General features: G+C 36.9%; 1 protein-coding gene across 12 annotated transcripts in view; it reads left to right on the top strand.

Moving 5' to 3' along the window:
• LOC126765911 (polyamine-transporting ATPase 13A3) overlaps nt 1-11652 on the top strand; it is an 89087-nt gene extending 77435 nt beyond the window's left edge. For all 12 annotated transcript variants that reach the window (XM_050483591.1, XM_050483592.1, XM_050483590.1 and 9 more), the window contains exons 6-11: nt 5108-5306; nt 5363-5667; nt 7680-7880; nt 7949-8240; nt 8296-9813; nt 10727-11652. In XM_050483591.1, coding sequence (XP_050339548.1) covers nt 5108-5306; nt 5363-5667; nt 7680-7880; nt 7949-8240; nt 8296-9813; nt 10727-11472 — 3261 coding nt within the window. In that variant the 3' untranslated portion in view covers nt 11473-11652. The remainder of the gene's footprint in view (nt 1-5107; nt 5307-5362; nt 5668-7679; nt 7881-7948; nt 8241-8295; nt 9814-10726) is intronic.
• Nucleotides 11653-17484: the final 5832 nt, after the last annotated feature.

Genomic DNA, 17484 nt, shown 5'->3' with positions numbered 1-17484 from the left:
TTATAGTTTCGGTGTAATCAAAGTTAACGTTTTTATACTCTTGCAACCAGTTGCTACAGAGCATAATAGTTTTGTTCGCCTAACGGTTGTACGTATCACCTAAAACTAATCGAGATAGATATAGGATTTTATATTTATAAATGATCAGGATGACGAGAAAAATTGAAGTCCGGTTGACTGTCTGTCTGACCAACCGTGCAAGCTGTAACTTGAATAAAAATTGAGATATCTTGATGAAACTTGGTATGCAGGTAGTAGAAAAAAAAGTTTGAGCTCGTAGATGGGCGTAGTCGGACCACTGCCGAGCCCACAAATCGTCATTAACCAAAAACCTATAAAGTGTCATAACTAAGCACATAATTAAGATATAAAATTCATATTTGGCACAGGGGATCGCAGTAGGAAGGGGCACCTGTAAAAACAATTTTAAAAAAGTTCCGTTCTCTAATAAGTTTACTGTGCATATTTTATATCATATGAGTACAGATCTTATAAGAATTTCTACCGACAGTGAGAAAGTGGATGAAATAGAAGGATAAAGACTACTAAAAGCGCGATAAATCAATAAACTAAATGCATTAGAGACGTTAAAACATTTCGCCGGGATGGTATGAGAAAGCTTAAAGGGAGCGGGTGTAGATATTGGACGATGGGCGTGGCACCGCCCACTTTTTGGTGAAATCCCGTATCTCGGAACGCCACCAACCGATTTCGACAAAATTGGGTACGTGGCATTTTTTTTCATATTCTTATATCACGTTGTGAAAATGAGCGAAATCTGACAATACTTCCCATATAGCACAATTTTAAAATCCCTTTGAATCGTTCAGTTTCCAGTATGCAAATCAAGAAGCAATTAATATAAAGAGATTAAACTTTGCATGAATAATGCCCTAGTGTATGCCACCAAAAACGTTCACGCCCCTAGGCACCGAATATTTAGACCCCAGTGCCTTTAGTTGACTTTTGTTAGAAAATATCGGTCATTGTCTACGATCAAACATTTTGAATAAGAAAAACTTTCAACTGATAAGTTTCAAGCTACAACAGTGACTATTTACGGAGTTAAAAGTCCACTCTCACTTACCTCTGTGTACAGTCCTCCAAGGCATCAAATCCAATTTGAAGAGTACCAACACTTAATAAACAGACATAGGTATAGATTCATAATGGGTGGAGATTTTAACGCAAAGAACACGCACTGGGGCTCAAGGCTTACGACTACAAAGGGGAGAGAACTCTATAAAGCACTGCAGTCAACCGGAAGACGAACTTACCATCATATTGGCTATCAGATAATCAAAAGAATCCAGACCTGATAGATTTTTTCATTGTAGCCAAAATATCCCGGAACTATTTGTCGATCAATCAGGGTTATGACCTTAACTCGGATCATTCCCCAATCTATTTAAGCTATACTGAAACCGTCATCTTTAAAGACAAACAGCGGCCTTGTATAATAAACGTACAGATTGGGAATATTTTAGAATAATGATGGAATGTTATGAAAGTAAATATGACTCTATATTAAATATAGACCAGTTGGAATCTGAAATTTTACACTTTACAACAAGTATACAACAGAAAGCTTGGAAAAGTACACCGGAATTAAGGAAAATTGCTGTAAACTCTCAATATCCTAATGATATAAGGGAAACAATTAAATTAAAGAGAAAGCTACGACGTAAGCGGCATAAAAGTCGTTGCCCAGCTGATAAATCTATTTTGAATAAAGTCTCTAAAGATCTTAATCGGAAAATTAAGAGGTTTAAAAATGAAAGTTTCGCAAAATATTTTCGTTCCCTAAGCAATGGCAAAAATTCCGACTACTCTCTTTCGAAAAGCTGTAAAAGACTACAAAAACCAGAAACTCAAGTATGTCCCATTAAAATAAGTGCTGATAGCTGGGCCAGAGACGATTCAAAAAAGGCAGAAGTATTTTCGGATTATTTAGCCAAAATATTCTTCCCATATGAAACACACGTAGATTATCCTACTGCTTCCAGTCAAGAAAACGAAAAGATCTCATGTTGCACAAGTAGTGAGCTAAGTGAGGAAATCAAAAATCTGAAAAACAAAAAAACCCCCGGTTACGACCTGATTACTGCCGAGGTCCTAAAACAGCTTCCTCAAGTAAGTATAGTAAAAATTACCAACAATATTAACGCGGCTTTTCATCTTAAATACGTGCCAACTTATTGGAAAATTGCTGAAATTATCATGATTCCAAAGCCAGGAAAACTAGGATATGATATATCTTCTTACAGGCCCATATCACTTTACCGATAATATGAAAGCTATTTGAGAAAATTCTCATAAATCGAGCCAACCATTCTACGATTGATCAAATCCACAGGATAACACACATTATTGAAAAAACCTTTGAGGAAAAAAAAATTCTGTTCTACCGTGTTTTTGGATATTGCAAAAGCGTTCGGTAAAGTTTGTCACAAAGGACTGCTTTCGAAACAAACTAATTTTACCGAAACAGCATTATGACATCTTAAAATCGTATTTATCTCATCGCTACTTTCGCGTTAAACAAGGAGACAAATATTCTGTTCTTAGGGAAATAAAAGCAGGAGTTCCACAAAGTAGTGTGTTGGGCCCTCTTCTTTATATTCTATTCACGCACGACTTGCCAATTGACTGCAATTATACAACAGCCACATTTGCAGATGATACCGCGTTTCTTGCTGTTGGTAGTAGTGAACACGAGTCTACTACTAATCTCCAAAAAGCTGTAAATAGAGTCGTACAATGGGCAAAGAAATGGCAGATAAAGCTGAATGAAGCTAACTCTGTACACATTGTTTTCACATACAACAAGATACAGTACTTACTAATTTTCATAGACGGTGCACGAATACCGTACTTTAATTCCGCTAAATACTTAGGAATGACGCTTGACACTAAGCTACGGTGGAAAGTTCACGTAAAAACAAACGTAAGGAGCTGAACATGCGACTCAAAAATTACAATTGGTTAATCGGTAACAAATCAGTGTTATCCATCGAAAATAAGTTACTTATCTATAAACAAATACTCCGACCGATAAGAAGCTATGGTGCACAACTCTGGGGATGTACTAACGCAAACAATAAAAAAGTCATCCAACAATTTCTAAACAAAGTACTAAGACTAATTGACAAAGCGCTTTGGTATTGTAGATGTGCTGATATAGAGCGTGATCTAGGCGTAAACTCGGTTAACGCAGAAATATTAAAAATTGCAATAGCACATAGTGCAAGATTGCTACAATATTGTAACGAAGAAGTAGCTATGTTAACTGATATGTTAAGAGATGGTCCACCAAAACGACTCAAACGCCTCAAACCCAGCGATCTTTTAAATTAGCCAATACTCTCATAGTAGTTTTGTGATTTTGTAATTATATGTTTAAGTCATATTCAAGTTGCTTGTTAGTCCTTTCTTTTATTTGAACTAGTTGCAATGTATAAACAAAAAAAAAATTGTCTGAGATATATAATTGAAATTCAAGGATAGTACTTCTCTGATAATAGTATGTCTGTGTGTTAAAAATGGGTTGAATCGGACTAATACTTCCCTTAGTCCCCATATATACATTATAATATAAAGATAATCGAATTTCCGGGTGACTTTGTACCGCATATATCGGCCAATATGTTAGTCATCTCAATGAAATTAAGCTATCATGGTTTACTCATAACAGTGTATCTTTATGCCAAAACTAAATAAATTTCAGCGAAAACTTGACTTATATGCCTTATAACTAATATCAGGATTTTCGAACGTCCGACTGACTTTACTCTATATGATTAGTTTTTTAGTATGTGAATGTTAACAGTTTATGGTGTTGGGAAAAATAAATAAAAATTGGTCAATACTACCCCAACTTCCATATACTACATATAATTTCGTTTTTCTAACAAACATTATGTGTCTCTCAGCATTTAGTTACATATATATAGTTTGTATGTATATACAAGGTGCGTTCCAAAGTAAACAGGACTTAAAAAAACAGAAAACATAGTTTTTTCGGCCAAATCAATTTACTTATTCTTAATAGTCTCCTTCTGCTTCAATACAGCTTTTTGCACGGTTCAAAAGCATGACGAACGAGTGTTTTAGCTCGTTGGGCAGTATGGCCGCCAGTATTCCGGTGCATACCTTTTGAATGGCCTCTACGTCTGCAAAACGTTTTCCTTTCATGGGCAAATGCATTTTTCTGAAAAGGAAAAAGTCGGACGGTGTCTTATTAGGTGAATACGGGGAGTGGTTAATGATTAAAATGTGAATTTTGGTCAAATAATCGGTCACAAGCGTCGATCGATGAGACGGCGCCTTATCGTGCAGCAAACGCCAACTTTCATCTTCGCGATATTCGGGCCGAACACACCTTTCGTAAGTCCAAATGTTCAGTCAAAATGCAATAAATCGATGTTTTGGAGATGTTCAATTCTATTTCCATGAATTTCAATGATGATTTCGGCTCAGGGTTTTAATAAATTCACGCACAGTTTCGATGGAATTTCCGGTGATCACGGATTTTGATTGGCCCACATGTTGATCGTCATTTATGTCCTCACGACCACTTTGAAAACGTTGTATACTCGTGCACTCTGCTACGGGATAGGCAATCATCGCCATAAACTTGTTTAATCAATTGAAACGTTTCGGTAAAAGTTTTACCAATTTTGAAACAAAATTTAATGTTGGCTCTTTGTTCGAAGCTCATTTTCGCACCGGCAACACAAACATACTGACACTTAAAACGCAATAACTTCATTTCCATTAGATGAAATGTCATGAAATTCACTCATGGACAATCGATAAAGATAGCAGAATCTAACGCACCAGTCGACATACAGATAGCGCCACCAGGGGGCGCTAGATTCAAAAAGTCCTGTTTACTTTGGAACACACCTTGTAAAATTGCTTGGATTTCGATCCTCAGGTTGACGTTTTACACCTTAACGTATTTCCCTTGCTTTGATTTCTGAAAGTTGCAAGAGTATAAAATTGTCGGTTGCACCCGACCTTAACCTTTCCTTAGTTGTTTTTTGTTATATTAATTGAAAAATTCAGAGTACCAAGTAATGGTTTTGCCTTTTTTGATGTTTAGAATCAGGATTCACTGCGAGAAACTGTACTAAATAAAGGTTGTGCTTTGGTTGTAACAGAAACTGGAGAAGTTCTTGAAACTGGCACTGAGTGGTTAGTTCTTGGCGATGTAATCGAAATACCCACCAACGGATGTATTATGCAATGCGATGCTGTGCTCTTATCAGGCAATTGCATACTTGATGAATCAATGCTTACAGGTTTTTATTTATCTTATGTTTTATATTTTGCTACAATATACAATTATTTTTTGTAGGTGAAAGCGTACCGGTAACAAAAACGCCTTTACCAATGAGACGAGATATGATATACGACAAGAAAGAACATGCAAGACATACACTTTTTTGTGGAACAAAAGTTATACAAACGCGTTATATTGGTTCTGAAAAGGTTTTGGCGATTGTTATTAATACTGGCAATATAACTGCTAAAGGTGGTCTTATACGTTCAATACTCTATCCACCGCCAATTGACTATAAATTTGAACAGGACTCTTATAAATTTATTGAATGTTTGGGTTTAATTGCCTTGATTGGTTTTATTTATACTTTAGTAACAAAGGTATGTATTAAATGTTATTTATTTAGTGAGAGTTTCTTAAAATATAATAAATCTATATGTGTGTTTTGGTTTATTTAACATTTTGAGGGATACTGCAAAATGCACCTTGCATACATTTTAAAAAATATCCCACAGCCCAGATAAGCGTTTTTGTTTTTTCGTTGAAACCCTATTCAAAGTACTTGACAGCATTACTTAAATTTTTGATAATTACAAATATTGTAATATTGTATTGTAAAATAAATATTTAAATTTAGATAATTTATTATTTTAGAAATAAGGGTTAATAATTTATTTAAACCTGTTTATTGTATTCAAACTCCAAACTTTAGAAAATAATTATATTTTCGAAAAATGGCTAGAGACGGTTAAATTTCCTGTGACAAGAGTCATTATTCACTCCTAAAGTACCTTTTTGTATTCAGTTGTCGAACTGTAACTAGGCTCGTCCTATTATAGGGCGTAAAATCATGTTTCGTAAGTTCGAAAAGCTGAAGTTCTAATCACATTCTGCGCAACTATTAAAAATCAGAATTGGTTTGCAATTCTAACATTAAGCAAATCTGTTCACATTCCACAACATCAGGGGTTTATTGCAGGGCCTATATTCATCACACAAAATATTTATTACCAAATGACATAGCACGAATTTTTATTTAAATATATTTTGTATACGCGATATGAACACAAGTAACAATTTGAAATATAATACATGGTAAAGTTTGATGATTTACATCTTGTAAAAGAAATAATTTACAAGATGTGGTGATATGTAATACGTTAAAATTCATGTTTTATCGGGCCAAGAGATCCCCTTTTGGCGATCTAATTCTGTTTGATGAGTAAAAACTGTATTTTGTCATTAATATAGCAACACTTAGAGCAGGAGGACGTGTTGCCATCGAATACTTTCCTGGCGGTCTGTGCCTAAAGGCTAAGTTTTAAACAATGCGGCTATGTTCGTAAATGCATCATGACGCGCATCATGACGATTGCATAACAAACAGAACGTTCAGAAATGCAATATTGCAACACTGCAATAATCAAGCGTTCAAAAAAGCTACACTTCTATCAACTGTCATACATAATTTCTATCAAAAATTTTTTTACTGCATTTAACTACGATGTCTGACGAAAAGTAAGTGCAAAACTGTTTTATTTTAATTTTTGTATTGGAATTTAGTTAAATTATGTTAATAATAATTGTATAAATTATTATTTTTAAATTTTTAGTGAAAATCTCAGTAATGCGGAGACGCAGTTATTGCTGAGAGTACGGTTGAATATGTCCTCGGGAAACGACTTTATTGTTTTAATAAATGATTTGTTTTTAGGTATTTTTCTTTTAAAGACAAACATTTGTACCTACAAATTTTTCTTTTTGACTTCAATACCCTTCTTTTTCTTAAATTTAAAGAAAATCTATCATTTCTTTGCTCACAAATTTCGTCTAGTGTTAGATTCAGCAAAATTTCCATTTTAGTACTATACGCGTTCAAAAATGCAAACAAATGTATCTGCAAATTGTCAAAAATTGTATAAGAAGTATCAAACCTCAAACTTGCAGTGTTGCTACTGTTGCTTATGCTGCAAGTCATGATGCATTTACGAACATAGCCTGCGACATGCGTCGGCACAGAATTTGCTGAAATGACCCTCACAACTATATCCCTTTCCACTTACCTAAACACTAGCGAGAGTAAATTTCCGTACTGTACATTGGAATTTTACTCGTTTCGCATGGATTTTTCTTATTTATCTCTTTAGATTTCAGGGTTTACAAAAAACCCGTAATCCCCGTGAAAAAAACTAGCATTATTAAGCAATGCAACGGAGTAGCCTAGTGTACCGCTATAAGCGAAAATATTTATAAAATTGTAGCAGAAATATAAATATTAAAAATTTTGACAGCTTCTTTTATGATCAGCGAAAGTATGTTGCACAATCTGCTGAGTTATACGCGCCATACATTATAAATATCTCACTTAACTGAATTTGGTCTTGTATTTTAGGTTTCACGAGGTATAGATGCGGTAAAAATTGCAGTGGAGTCCTTAGATCTTATAACAATTGTTGTTCCACCAGCACTACCAGCCGCCATGACTGTCGGTCGCTTTTATGCCCAAAAGCGCCTTAAGAAAAAAAATATATACTGTATTTCTCCGCGATCCATTAATGTTGCTGGTAGTATTGATTGCTGTTGTTTCGACAAGGTAGTACGACAATAAAAAATGCTGCTTTGTGGAATTGTTATGTATATTTGAATCTTTAAATTTCATAGACGGGTACTCTTACGGAAGAAGGTTTAGATATGTGGGGTGTAGTTCCGAAAACTGTTACAAATGAGTTTCAAATGCCCATCAAACAGATTGAGCGTTTACCTTATGGTAATTTTTTGTTTGGGATGGTAACATGTCATTCAATAACTATAGTGAATGGAAAACTGATGGGTGACCCACTGGATTTGAAGATGTTTGAGTCTACTGGTTGGACTTTAGAAGACCAAAAAAATGTTCCAGACTGTCAAAAGTATAGTCTAATTCATCCCACTATTGTAAGACAGCCTAAGAAAGGTAAATCACTATTATATAATAAATACAATACAAGTTATTCAGTTTTTGTTTTAAGAAAATCTTCACGGGGAATCGAATATTGCGGCGGCTTCAGTACAGCGTCAGTCTTCTATTGATGACTTATTGGCTGACGTTGGTTTACTTAATGGTGAAACAAACAATGATCATGGTATTGTTCGAGAGTTTCCATTCACTTCGAATTTACAGCGGATGTCCGTTATTACCCGCCGTCTAAGTGGCTCAAATTTCAATGTATATTGCAAGGGTTCTCCTGAGATGATGCAGCAGCTTTGCCAACCAAGCAGTTTGCCAGAAAATTACTCAAAACAATTAGCATTTTTTGCAAAACGCGGATATCGTGTTATCGCAATGGCTTTTAAACCACTTAGTTTCAAAATGAGTTATATAAAGGCACAACGTTTGGCACGTGAAATAGTTGAAAGTGATCTTGAGTTTCTTGGTTTCGTTGTAATGGAAAATCGCCTAAAACCGGATACAAGTGAGGTGATAGCATCATTAACCAATGCCAATATTCGTACGGTTATGATAACCGGAGATAATCTCTTGACGGCGATAAGTGTAGCTCGTGACTGTGGTATTGTTTCGTCGGACCAAGCGGTTGTCACTGTAAACGCACGACAAGTGCTTCAGAAAGAGTCACATGCTTATGAACTTTACTACACACTTGATATAGGTGGTTGTGAGGATGCTACTAAAGATTTAGTAAATATATCGGATATAATATCATTGCAATCTTCGGCCGCTAATTCTATTGATGGAGTTTGCGAAACTGAGAATTTCCAAATCTTTAATGGTGACGTCTTATCATTAAGTAGTGTGTCAATGACACTACCAAACAGTAATAGCCTAACGAGTGTTGAGACTTGTGAAACATGGACGCACCAAGATCCAGAATTAGGTGTTGTTAGCTGTAAACACGAGAAAAAATGTCATCGTCCTACCTGGCGGAACAATTACAGATTCGCAATGATTGGTAGAACATGGCAGATTGTACGAGAAAATTTCCCGAATGAATTGAAAAATTTTGTAGTACGTGGCGCCATTTTTGCACGTATGTCACCGGAACAAAAGCAAGCTCTAATTATAGATCTTCAACAACTTGACTACTGCGTTGCTATGTGTGGTGATGGTGCAAACGACTGTGGTGCCTTAAAAGTTGCACATACTGGTATTTCGTTAAGCGAAACTGAGTCTGCAATTGCCTCACCATTTACTTCGCGTAATGCTACAATTGAATGTGTGCCATATATCATCAAGGAAGGAAGAGCTGCACTAGTTACATCATTTGGTATATTTAAATACATGGCTGCTTATTCTATGGTGCAATTTATATCGGTTATGATATTATACTCCATTGACTCCAACTTAACGGATAAGCAGTATTTATATGTTGATTTAGGACTAATATCTGTGTTCGCATTTTTTTTTGGCAAAACAGGGGCGTACGTTGGACCACTCGCTAAACAAGTTCCTTTAAACTCGCTTATATCCTTAGCTCCATTAGCATCAATAATATTGCATTTACTTGTCGTAGTTGGATTCCAAATGGCTGGTAAGTTCAAAAATAATATGATTTTTATTAAATTAGTACTAGTGTTGCGATATTATTAATGAAGGCATGTGTATTATTAAATGCAAAAGAGCTTAAGGGTTATTTGCTCGTGGCTCTAAATATAGTTCTGCTTTCGTTCTTATAAATTAAAGAAAAATTAAATTAAGCTAATTAAATTTTTAATTCCAATGTTCTGATTTAAGATTAGATTAATGCGTTTAGGAGTGGAAATTAAAAAATATATTTTTTTATTTTAACAGTTAAAATTTAAAATTAAATTTTCTATCCCAAAATCAAATCGAAATATGAATAAAATTTAAATCGCTTGAATGTGAATGAAAATATTAAATTAATAAAATATTTATCTGCTTAAATTATATGCTTGAAATTATCTGGTACTTGGAATAAAAAATCAAGAATAAATGTTTATTCCGATTTATTTGATTACCGTATTACCGGAGTTACCGTTTTTTAATTCCGTATTTGGAATTTTTTTCACTCCCGAAGTTGAAATATGTATTTTTTTAAATTATTAATCCCGTATATGGGATTACACAATTAAACAAATTTAATTCATGTGTTAATTCAACCATTTTTATTGCATTATTATAAAAAGTGCTTATGGTTGTAACAGTGTTCTGATCTTTTCCATGGTTTGGATACTTTTTACATATGTTTAGTAAATAACATTTTAGATCTGCAATATTGTTATAAGTGCTTTATTCTTCTTTTGTAATTAAACGAAGCTTGCGAAATACTATTTACACATAGGGGTACCTTATGATGAGCACAATGTACGAATAGGAGAAATATTTTCTGTCAGCAAAGGCTTGTATTTGGCTTCATAAACTTGTCTTATTTAATTTTCAAACAAAATTTCCTTGTAAAATCAAAGTGTCTCTTTTATTTATAGGTTGGTATCAGTTGCATCAACAGGACTGGTTTGTTGCTTTCAAACACAGTGATGAAGATCACTTAGGATGCTACGAAAACTACACTATGTTTGCGATATCCAGTTTTCAGTATATTATACTTGCATTTATATTTTCTAAGGGAGCGCCATATCGAAAACCAATTTGGTCGAATGTTCCTTTCTGCTTTTCATTGGTTACAAATCTTGCAATTGTTTGTTATTTAGTATGTTATCCTTCGCAATGGATACGAGACTTTTTCCAACTAGTTGTACCTAACGATTTCCGCTTTCGGTTGTGGATGTTGTTTTATGGAGCTGCCAACTTTTTAGTACATGTCATTGTTGAGATATACGTTGTTGACAATTTAATCTTTCAAAAAGTGCAACTGCGCCGCGAAAGAAATATGAAAAAATCGAAACGGAAATATATGCACGTCGAATATGATTTACGGTGTTGCAAAACATGGCCGTCAATAACAAAGTCATGTCAGGCATTCGATGCTTCAACACTACTTACAGAAATTAAACCAACATATGTTGAAATAAGAGCTGAACAAAACTTCGACACGCCAGCATCAAAAAATAATGCGCTAAATAGTTTCTTCGAAGCGGAATCAATCCAAGCAATTCAAATCTTGCCAACGGTAGCCGAATGCAGTGTACTTAGTGAATCCGATCCAACCAAGTCGCTGTTGACGGATAAACAAATGAGAGGTGGTGATGTTAATGTAATACAAATTTCATGAGATTTAAATGTTGTCACTGCAATAACTTTAAGTTTACTTTTTGTTTTAAAGTTTAGTTACTTGCATATAGTGAGCTATTTATTTTGTAGATTAATTGTTAGCTGTGTTAGTTTTAATGTTTCAATTATATTCAGATATAATTCGTATATAATAAATATGGGTTGGTTTAGTAAGATAAAACTGAAGTATATTTTTTGCAAACGAATTAAACAAATTAATCGTGATAACCTATTCAATCATCATACTACAGGTCTGCAACAAATCTGCATATAGAAAATGGGTGCCACATGAGTTGAATGAAAGACAAGTGGAAAACCGAAAAATCACTTGTGAAATTTTGTTATACGACAATTCACTCGCACACAAAGCAAAATCGGTACAGTATTCAATCATAGTATTTAGCTGGGAGCTGCTACTCCACCTATAGTATTTACCAGAATTGGCCACTTCCGATTACCATTTATTTTCATCGATGGAACACGCATTGGCTGATCAGCACTTTGATTTTTACGGGGAAGTCAAATATTGGTTGTTTGATTGGTTTACTTCAACAGACGAACATTTCTATTAGTATGGTATCAACAAACTGCCCGAAAGGTGGCCAAAATGTGTAAAAAGCAATGGTCAATACATAGAATAATTTTTTTACTTTCCCATTCAAAATTAGTATGTTATTTTCGCAAAAAAACTATAACTTATATGTATTTAAGGGTTCTGAAAACTAAAAAATACTCAAAAAATTTCAAGACGTCAGGTTATTTTGCAAACCTCAAAATTTTATTTCATAAAGTCTGAAAACGGTGTGTTGGAGGTATTTTAGGGTTATTGACAGTCGGAATTTTAACTGCCATCGACTGCAATATTGAGGTCAAGTTTGTACTCCTTCGTCCAGTTTGTGAATATGGTCGCTGTGGATTTAGTGGGTTACAGTCTTAAGTTCCGAGCAGGGAGGAAACGAGAAAGGTCGTAGAGATAGCCGTTTACGTTTGAGCACATGCCATCGATTCTATTGCCCGACGTCGTTATCGTACCATCATCAGCGTACGAGGTGATAGAAATTTCCGATGGGGGTTGAGGGAGTAAGAAGAGCTTGACAAGCTTGCCGACAGGGGTAATTCTCGAAAATTCTACGAAAAAATGTGGCGGCTAACAAAAGGTTTCAAGACCGGAGCATACTCTTGTAGAACCCCCAGAGGTGATCTAGTGAGCGATGCCCAGAGCGTACCTAAATTATGGAGGAAACACTTCTCCAGCCTGCTGAATGGCAGTGAACACACAACGCCGTGAGAAGGCGAACCCGATTCCCCAATCGATGACGATGGAGCAGACGAAAGCATGCCCAACGATTGGAACTTAAGTGTGCTCTGCCCAATCCATAAAAAGGTAGACCTCACAATCTGCGCCAACTATCGTGGGATAAGCCTCCTCAACATCGCGTATAAGGTTCTATCAAGCGTATTGTGTGAAAGATTAAAGCTCACTGTCAACAAACTGATTGGACCTAATCTGGGTGGCCTTAGACCTGGAAAGTCAACTACCGACCAGATATTCACCATGCGCCGTATTTTGGAAAAGACCCGTGAAAGGAGAATCGACACACACCACCTCTTCGTCGATATCAAAGCTGCTTTCGACAGTACGAAAAGGAGCTGCCTTTATACCGCGATGTCTGAACTCCGTCAGTATCAGGAAGGATCTCTCCGAGCCGTTCGATACCAATCGAGGTTTCGGACAAGGTGACTCCCAATCGTGCGACTTCTTCAATCTGCTGCTGGAAAAAATAATTCGAGCTGCAGAACTTAATCGAACAGATACAATCTTTTATAAGAGTGTACAGCTGCTGGCGTATGCCGTTGATATTGATATCATCGGCCTCAACACCCGTGCTGTTAGTTCTGCTTTCTCCAGACTGAACAAGGAAGCAAAGCAAATGGGTATGGTAATGAAGGAGGGCAAGACGAAATATCTCCTGTCATCAAACAAACAGTCGATGCACTCGCGACTTCGCTCTCACGTCACTGTTGACAACTGTCAATGTGATTTACGTCGGATCCTGCTTATGAAAAGCTTAACTCCACGGTGCTCAAAAGCACAACGGATCAATACAATGCGTCGATCAGCGCCCTGAAAATTGGGTAAGGATTTTCAGTACCAATTGGCAGTGCGGTAAGGACACACTAACCACCTTGGTAGGGCTCGAGGCCCATCTAAAACCTCTGCCGTACTTTGGGACCGGCACCCGGTTGCAATGCAACTCCACATTCGACTGACAAGTCAGTTCTTCCCGCGATTTGGGTTTTACCCACAGCCACCACGAATCTCCACAAAGGGCCAAACCCAATGAGAAGACTGGAGCGAACTCCAGGGACGTCACTGTTGACTGTCATAACTTTGAAGTCGTAAATAATTTCGTCTATTTAGGACCCAGTATAAACACTACCAACAGTGTCAGCCTGGAAATCCAACGCGGAATAATTCTTGCCAACAGATGCTATTTCGGACTGAGTAGGCAATTGAGAAATAAAGTCCTCTTTCGACGAACATAAACTAAACTTTATAAACCACTCATTATGCCCGTCCTGCTATATGGTGCAGAGGCATGGACGTTGACAACAACTGATGAGTTAACGTTACGAGTTTTCGAGAGAAAGGTTCTGCTAAAGATTTATGGTCTTATGTGCGTTGGCCACGGCGAATATCGCGATGGAACGATGAGCTGTATGAGATATATGACGACATTGACATAGTTCGGCGAATTAGAAGGCAGCAGCTAAGCTAGCTAGGTCATGTTGTCGGAATGAACGAAAATATTCCAGCTCTGAAAGTATTCGACGCAGTACCCGCCGGGGGAAACAGAGGAAGAGGAAGACCTTCACTCCGTTGGAAGAACCAGGTGGAGAAGAACCTGGCTTCGCTTGGATTGTTCAAATGGCGCCACGTAACGAAAAGAAAAAACGACTGGTCCGCTGTTGTTAACTCGGCTATAATCGCGTAAGCGGTATCTACGCCAGTAACCAAGAAAAAGGGGTGAGGGAATTCCGAGTTGTAGAAATTAAACACGGGGAGAAGACACCACCCTTTCTTCTTCTCAGTTTTTAGTTTTTACCTCGATGGAATGAGCGCAGATTTCGTGAGGTTAACTCGGTCATCAGGTCTCTCTGGATAAGGCAAAGCTTTGACAGTAGTCCAAAGCTTACTAACACCGGTGGAGAGGTTACAGGACCTCAGGTCCTCTGTCCATTTCGTCCGCTTATGTTGGTTTACCATTTGCCGAATTTCCAAATTGAGATCCCTCATTCGCAGGGATCGACATAGCGTAAGGATTTACGCTCATTATTTGAAACAGCTGCTTCGGCAGGGAAATTAGGACGGAGTTCTACTATTTTTCCAGCCGGGATAAAGCAATCGGTAACTGCTGCGATCAAGTTGCGGATGTGACGCTCGCCAACGATTGCATCTCTAGGAATGAGTAAAGCAGTGAAGGTGCTCTCGGTTTGTGAAGCCGACCCAGTTAGCTTTGTTAATATTAACAAAGGTTCGGTTGTCCAAAGGAGCAAAATACCCGGCTGACGACTATCTCTACGATCCTGTTCCGAACTTCGTTGCAGTAAAATTGTAAAATCCGAGTTTGTCGCGGGTGTCCGTGGGAGATCCTGGAAGTGATATAGTGGATAAAAATGGAAGTCATGCTGCCTATTTAAGCCCCTGTGAACGGTGGAGGTACTCTGTAGGCCCCTTTGGTCGAGTGGCGCCGCAGTGCAAGAACTAGGTGCAGATTGCACTGTCGTAGAGACTAAGGTCGTAGTTGGCAGCATGGGGCGACGTAACTCGGGGTCCACTCCTTGTGTGTCGTAAAACCTGAGCAGGTCTTAAAATGGCTCCATCCGCTGTATTTATTTCACCTAAGCGCGGTGGAGTTGGAATGAAGCCTATTGGTTAGCTGGTTGCAGTAACCACGCCTACATTTAATATAGCCTAATTTTAAATTCCACTTGATTCTTTCACTTTCCAATACACAAATCAAGAAGTAATTAATATAACGGGATACAATTTTGTACTAATAATTTCTTAAGTTGTCCAAATCCAAACAAAACTGTGCAGTCCCCTAGATACCGAATATGTAAATCCTAGCATTTATAGTTGCCTTTTGACTGAACGTATCAGTCAATGGGGACAAAATCCTTTTCTGACGAAATGTTTTCTCTGTGACAAAAACGGGTTGAATCGGGTCAATACTTTCTTGAGCCCCCTTATACCTAATATTAAGATTTTTGAACTTCCGGGTGACCTTATGCTGGATATACTGGCCAATATATTTGAGCTATCTCACAGAAAATTACAGAACATGTTTTACTCACAACAGTAGATTTTTGTCCCTAAAATAGATACAATTGGGGCGAAAACTTGACCTAGCCCCCATATAACTATTGCCAGGATTCTCGAACATCCGGCTGCCTCCATATGATATGGTGATTGTATGTGAAGTACCTTAATGTAACCCAGACAACATTTTTTTTAATATGTGGCAAGATAATAGTTTATAGATAAGGTCGGGTCGATACTACCCCAACTCCCATATACTAGATATGTACTTATATATAATGATTTTCGCTTTTCTAACAAATCTTATGCAGAATTTGTCAGTCAGTGTATGAGTTATATCTACACTAATATTATAAAAAGGAAAAATTTGTACCTATTTTTGTATGTTTGTATGTTTGTAATGAATAGGCTCAAAAAGTACTGGGCCGATTTAAAAAATTCTTTCACCAATAAAATGCTACATTCTTCCAATTTGACATAGGCTACATTGCATTTTGAAAAAAATTAGGGATCCTTGGTAAAATTTGAACAATGTAACCGAAGGTGTAGAAAAATAAGTCTTAAAATGTCTTTCGTCGAATGCGCTGCCGAAACTATTAGCGATAGAACAAAATAATGTACAGCAATATTGAAGAACATCACAATGTCTGCAAAAAACTCCGCGGTAGCATATGTCCAACTATTGTAGTTATGTCACTACAACAACTTTTTTCATTTTAAACATTAATGAAAATGCTAACCAAATTCAAACCATGCTATTTATGTGTTTATATTAATGTGCATTTCAACTCAAAGAATACAGTACAGCCAGTGGAAACACCGCCAGCAACAAAATTAACATTGACGAGTTTTTTGTCAACTTTTGTCAGTGATCCGTTTACGAGAACGTTGCTCTATTCGGAAATACCCTGATATTATACATGGAATGCATCGTTGAAGAAATAGTTGCGCAGAAAGCAAGGCCAACCAGTAGATTGAAATCCAGATGTGCTCTCAACTAATGCATTAGGACGAATTTACAGAATCCACCCGAAAAACGACGACTGCTTCTATCTTCGGTTGCTATTGATTAATGTACGCGGTTCAACTTTATTTGAGTCATTGCTTACTGTGAATGGTATCGTATGTGCAAGGTTTGGAGAAGTAAGCCAGTAATAACAATTGCTGGAACACGTTAATCACTGGAATGAAAATGAAGTTCGCACACTTTTCGCGATAATCATTTCGACATATCAACCTTCAAATCCGCGTCAATTATGGGATACGAACAAAAAAGACATTGCCGAAGACATTTTACATGGCCTTCGCTAAAAATTGGAAATGGTAGAATTTCGGTTGATACTTCCGGTGGTTCGATATCAATTCCATCTTCCCTTTGTCAATTCACGAAAGATGAACTCATCACAAATGTTCGGACATTGGCCAAATTATCGTAACTACGATTCCTTAAGTGCACGCGCAATGTTAGCTGCCAAAAATACCGATGTTGTTGACTTAAACTAAAAGAATCAAAGTCAAATTCCGGGAGACTTGCGCTCATACAAATCGATCGATCGTCTTGACAATGAAGACAGCGCCGTGAATTATCCAGTGGTATTCTAAATTCTTTGGACAGGCTTGGTATGCCACCGCATCATTTGCGTCTCAAAGTAGGATCGGTCGTTATTATGCTTCGCAATCATCATGCCA

This window comes from Bactrocera neohumeralis, unplaced genomic scaffold (assembly GCF_024586455.1).
Source record: "Bactrocera neohumeralis isolate Rockhampton unplaced genomic scaffold, APGP_CSIRO_Bneo_wtdbg2-racon-allhic-juicebox.fasta_v2 cluster11, whole genome shotgun sequence".
NCBI classification, from domain to species: domain Eukaryota; kingdom Metazoa; phylum Arthropoda; class Insecta; order Diptera; family Tephritidae; genus Bactrocera; species Bactrocera neohumeralis.
This window is presented reverse-complemented; position numbering and strand designations above follow the sequence as displayed.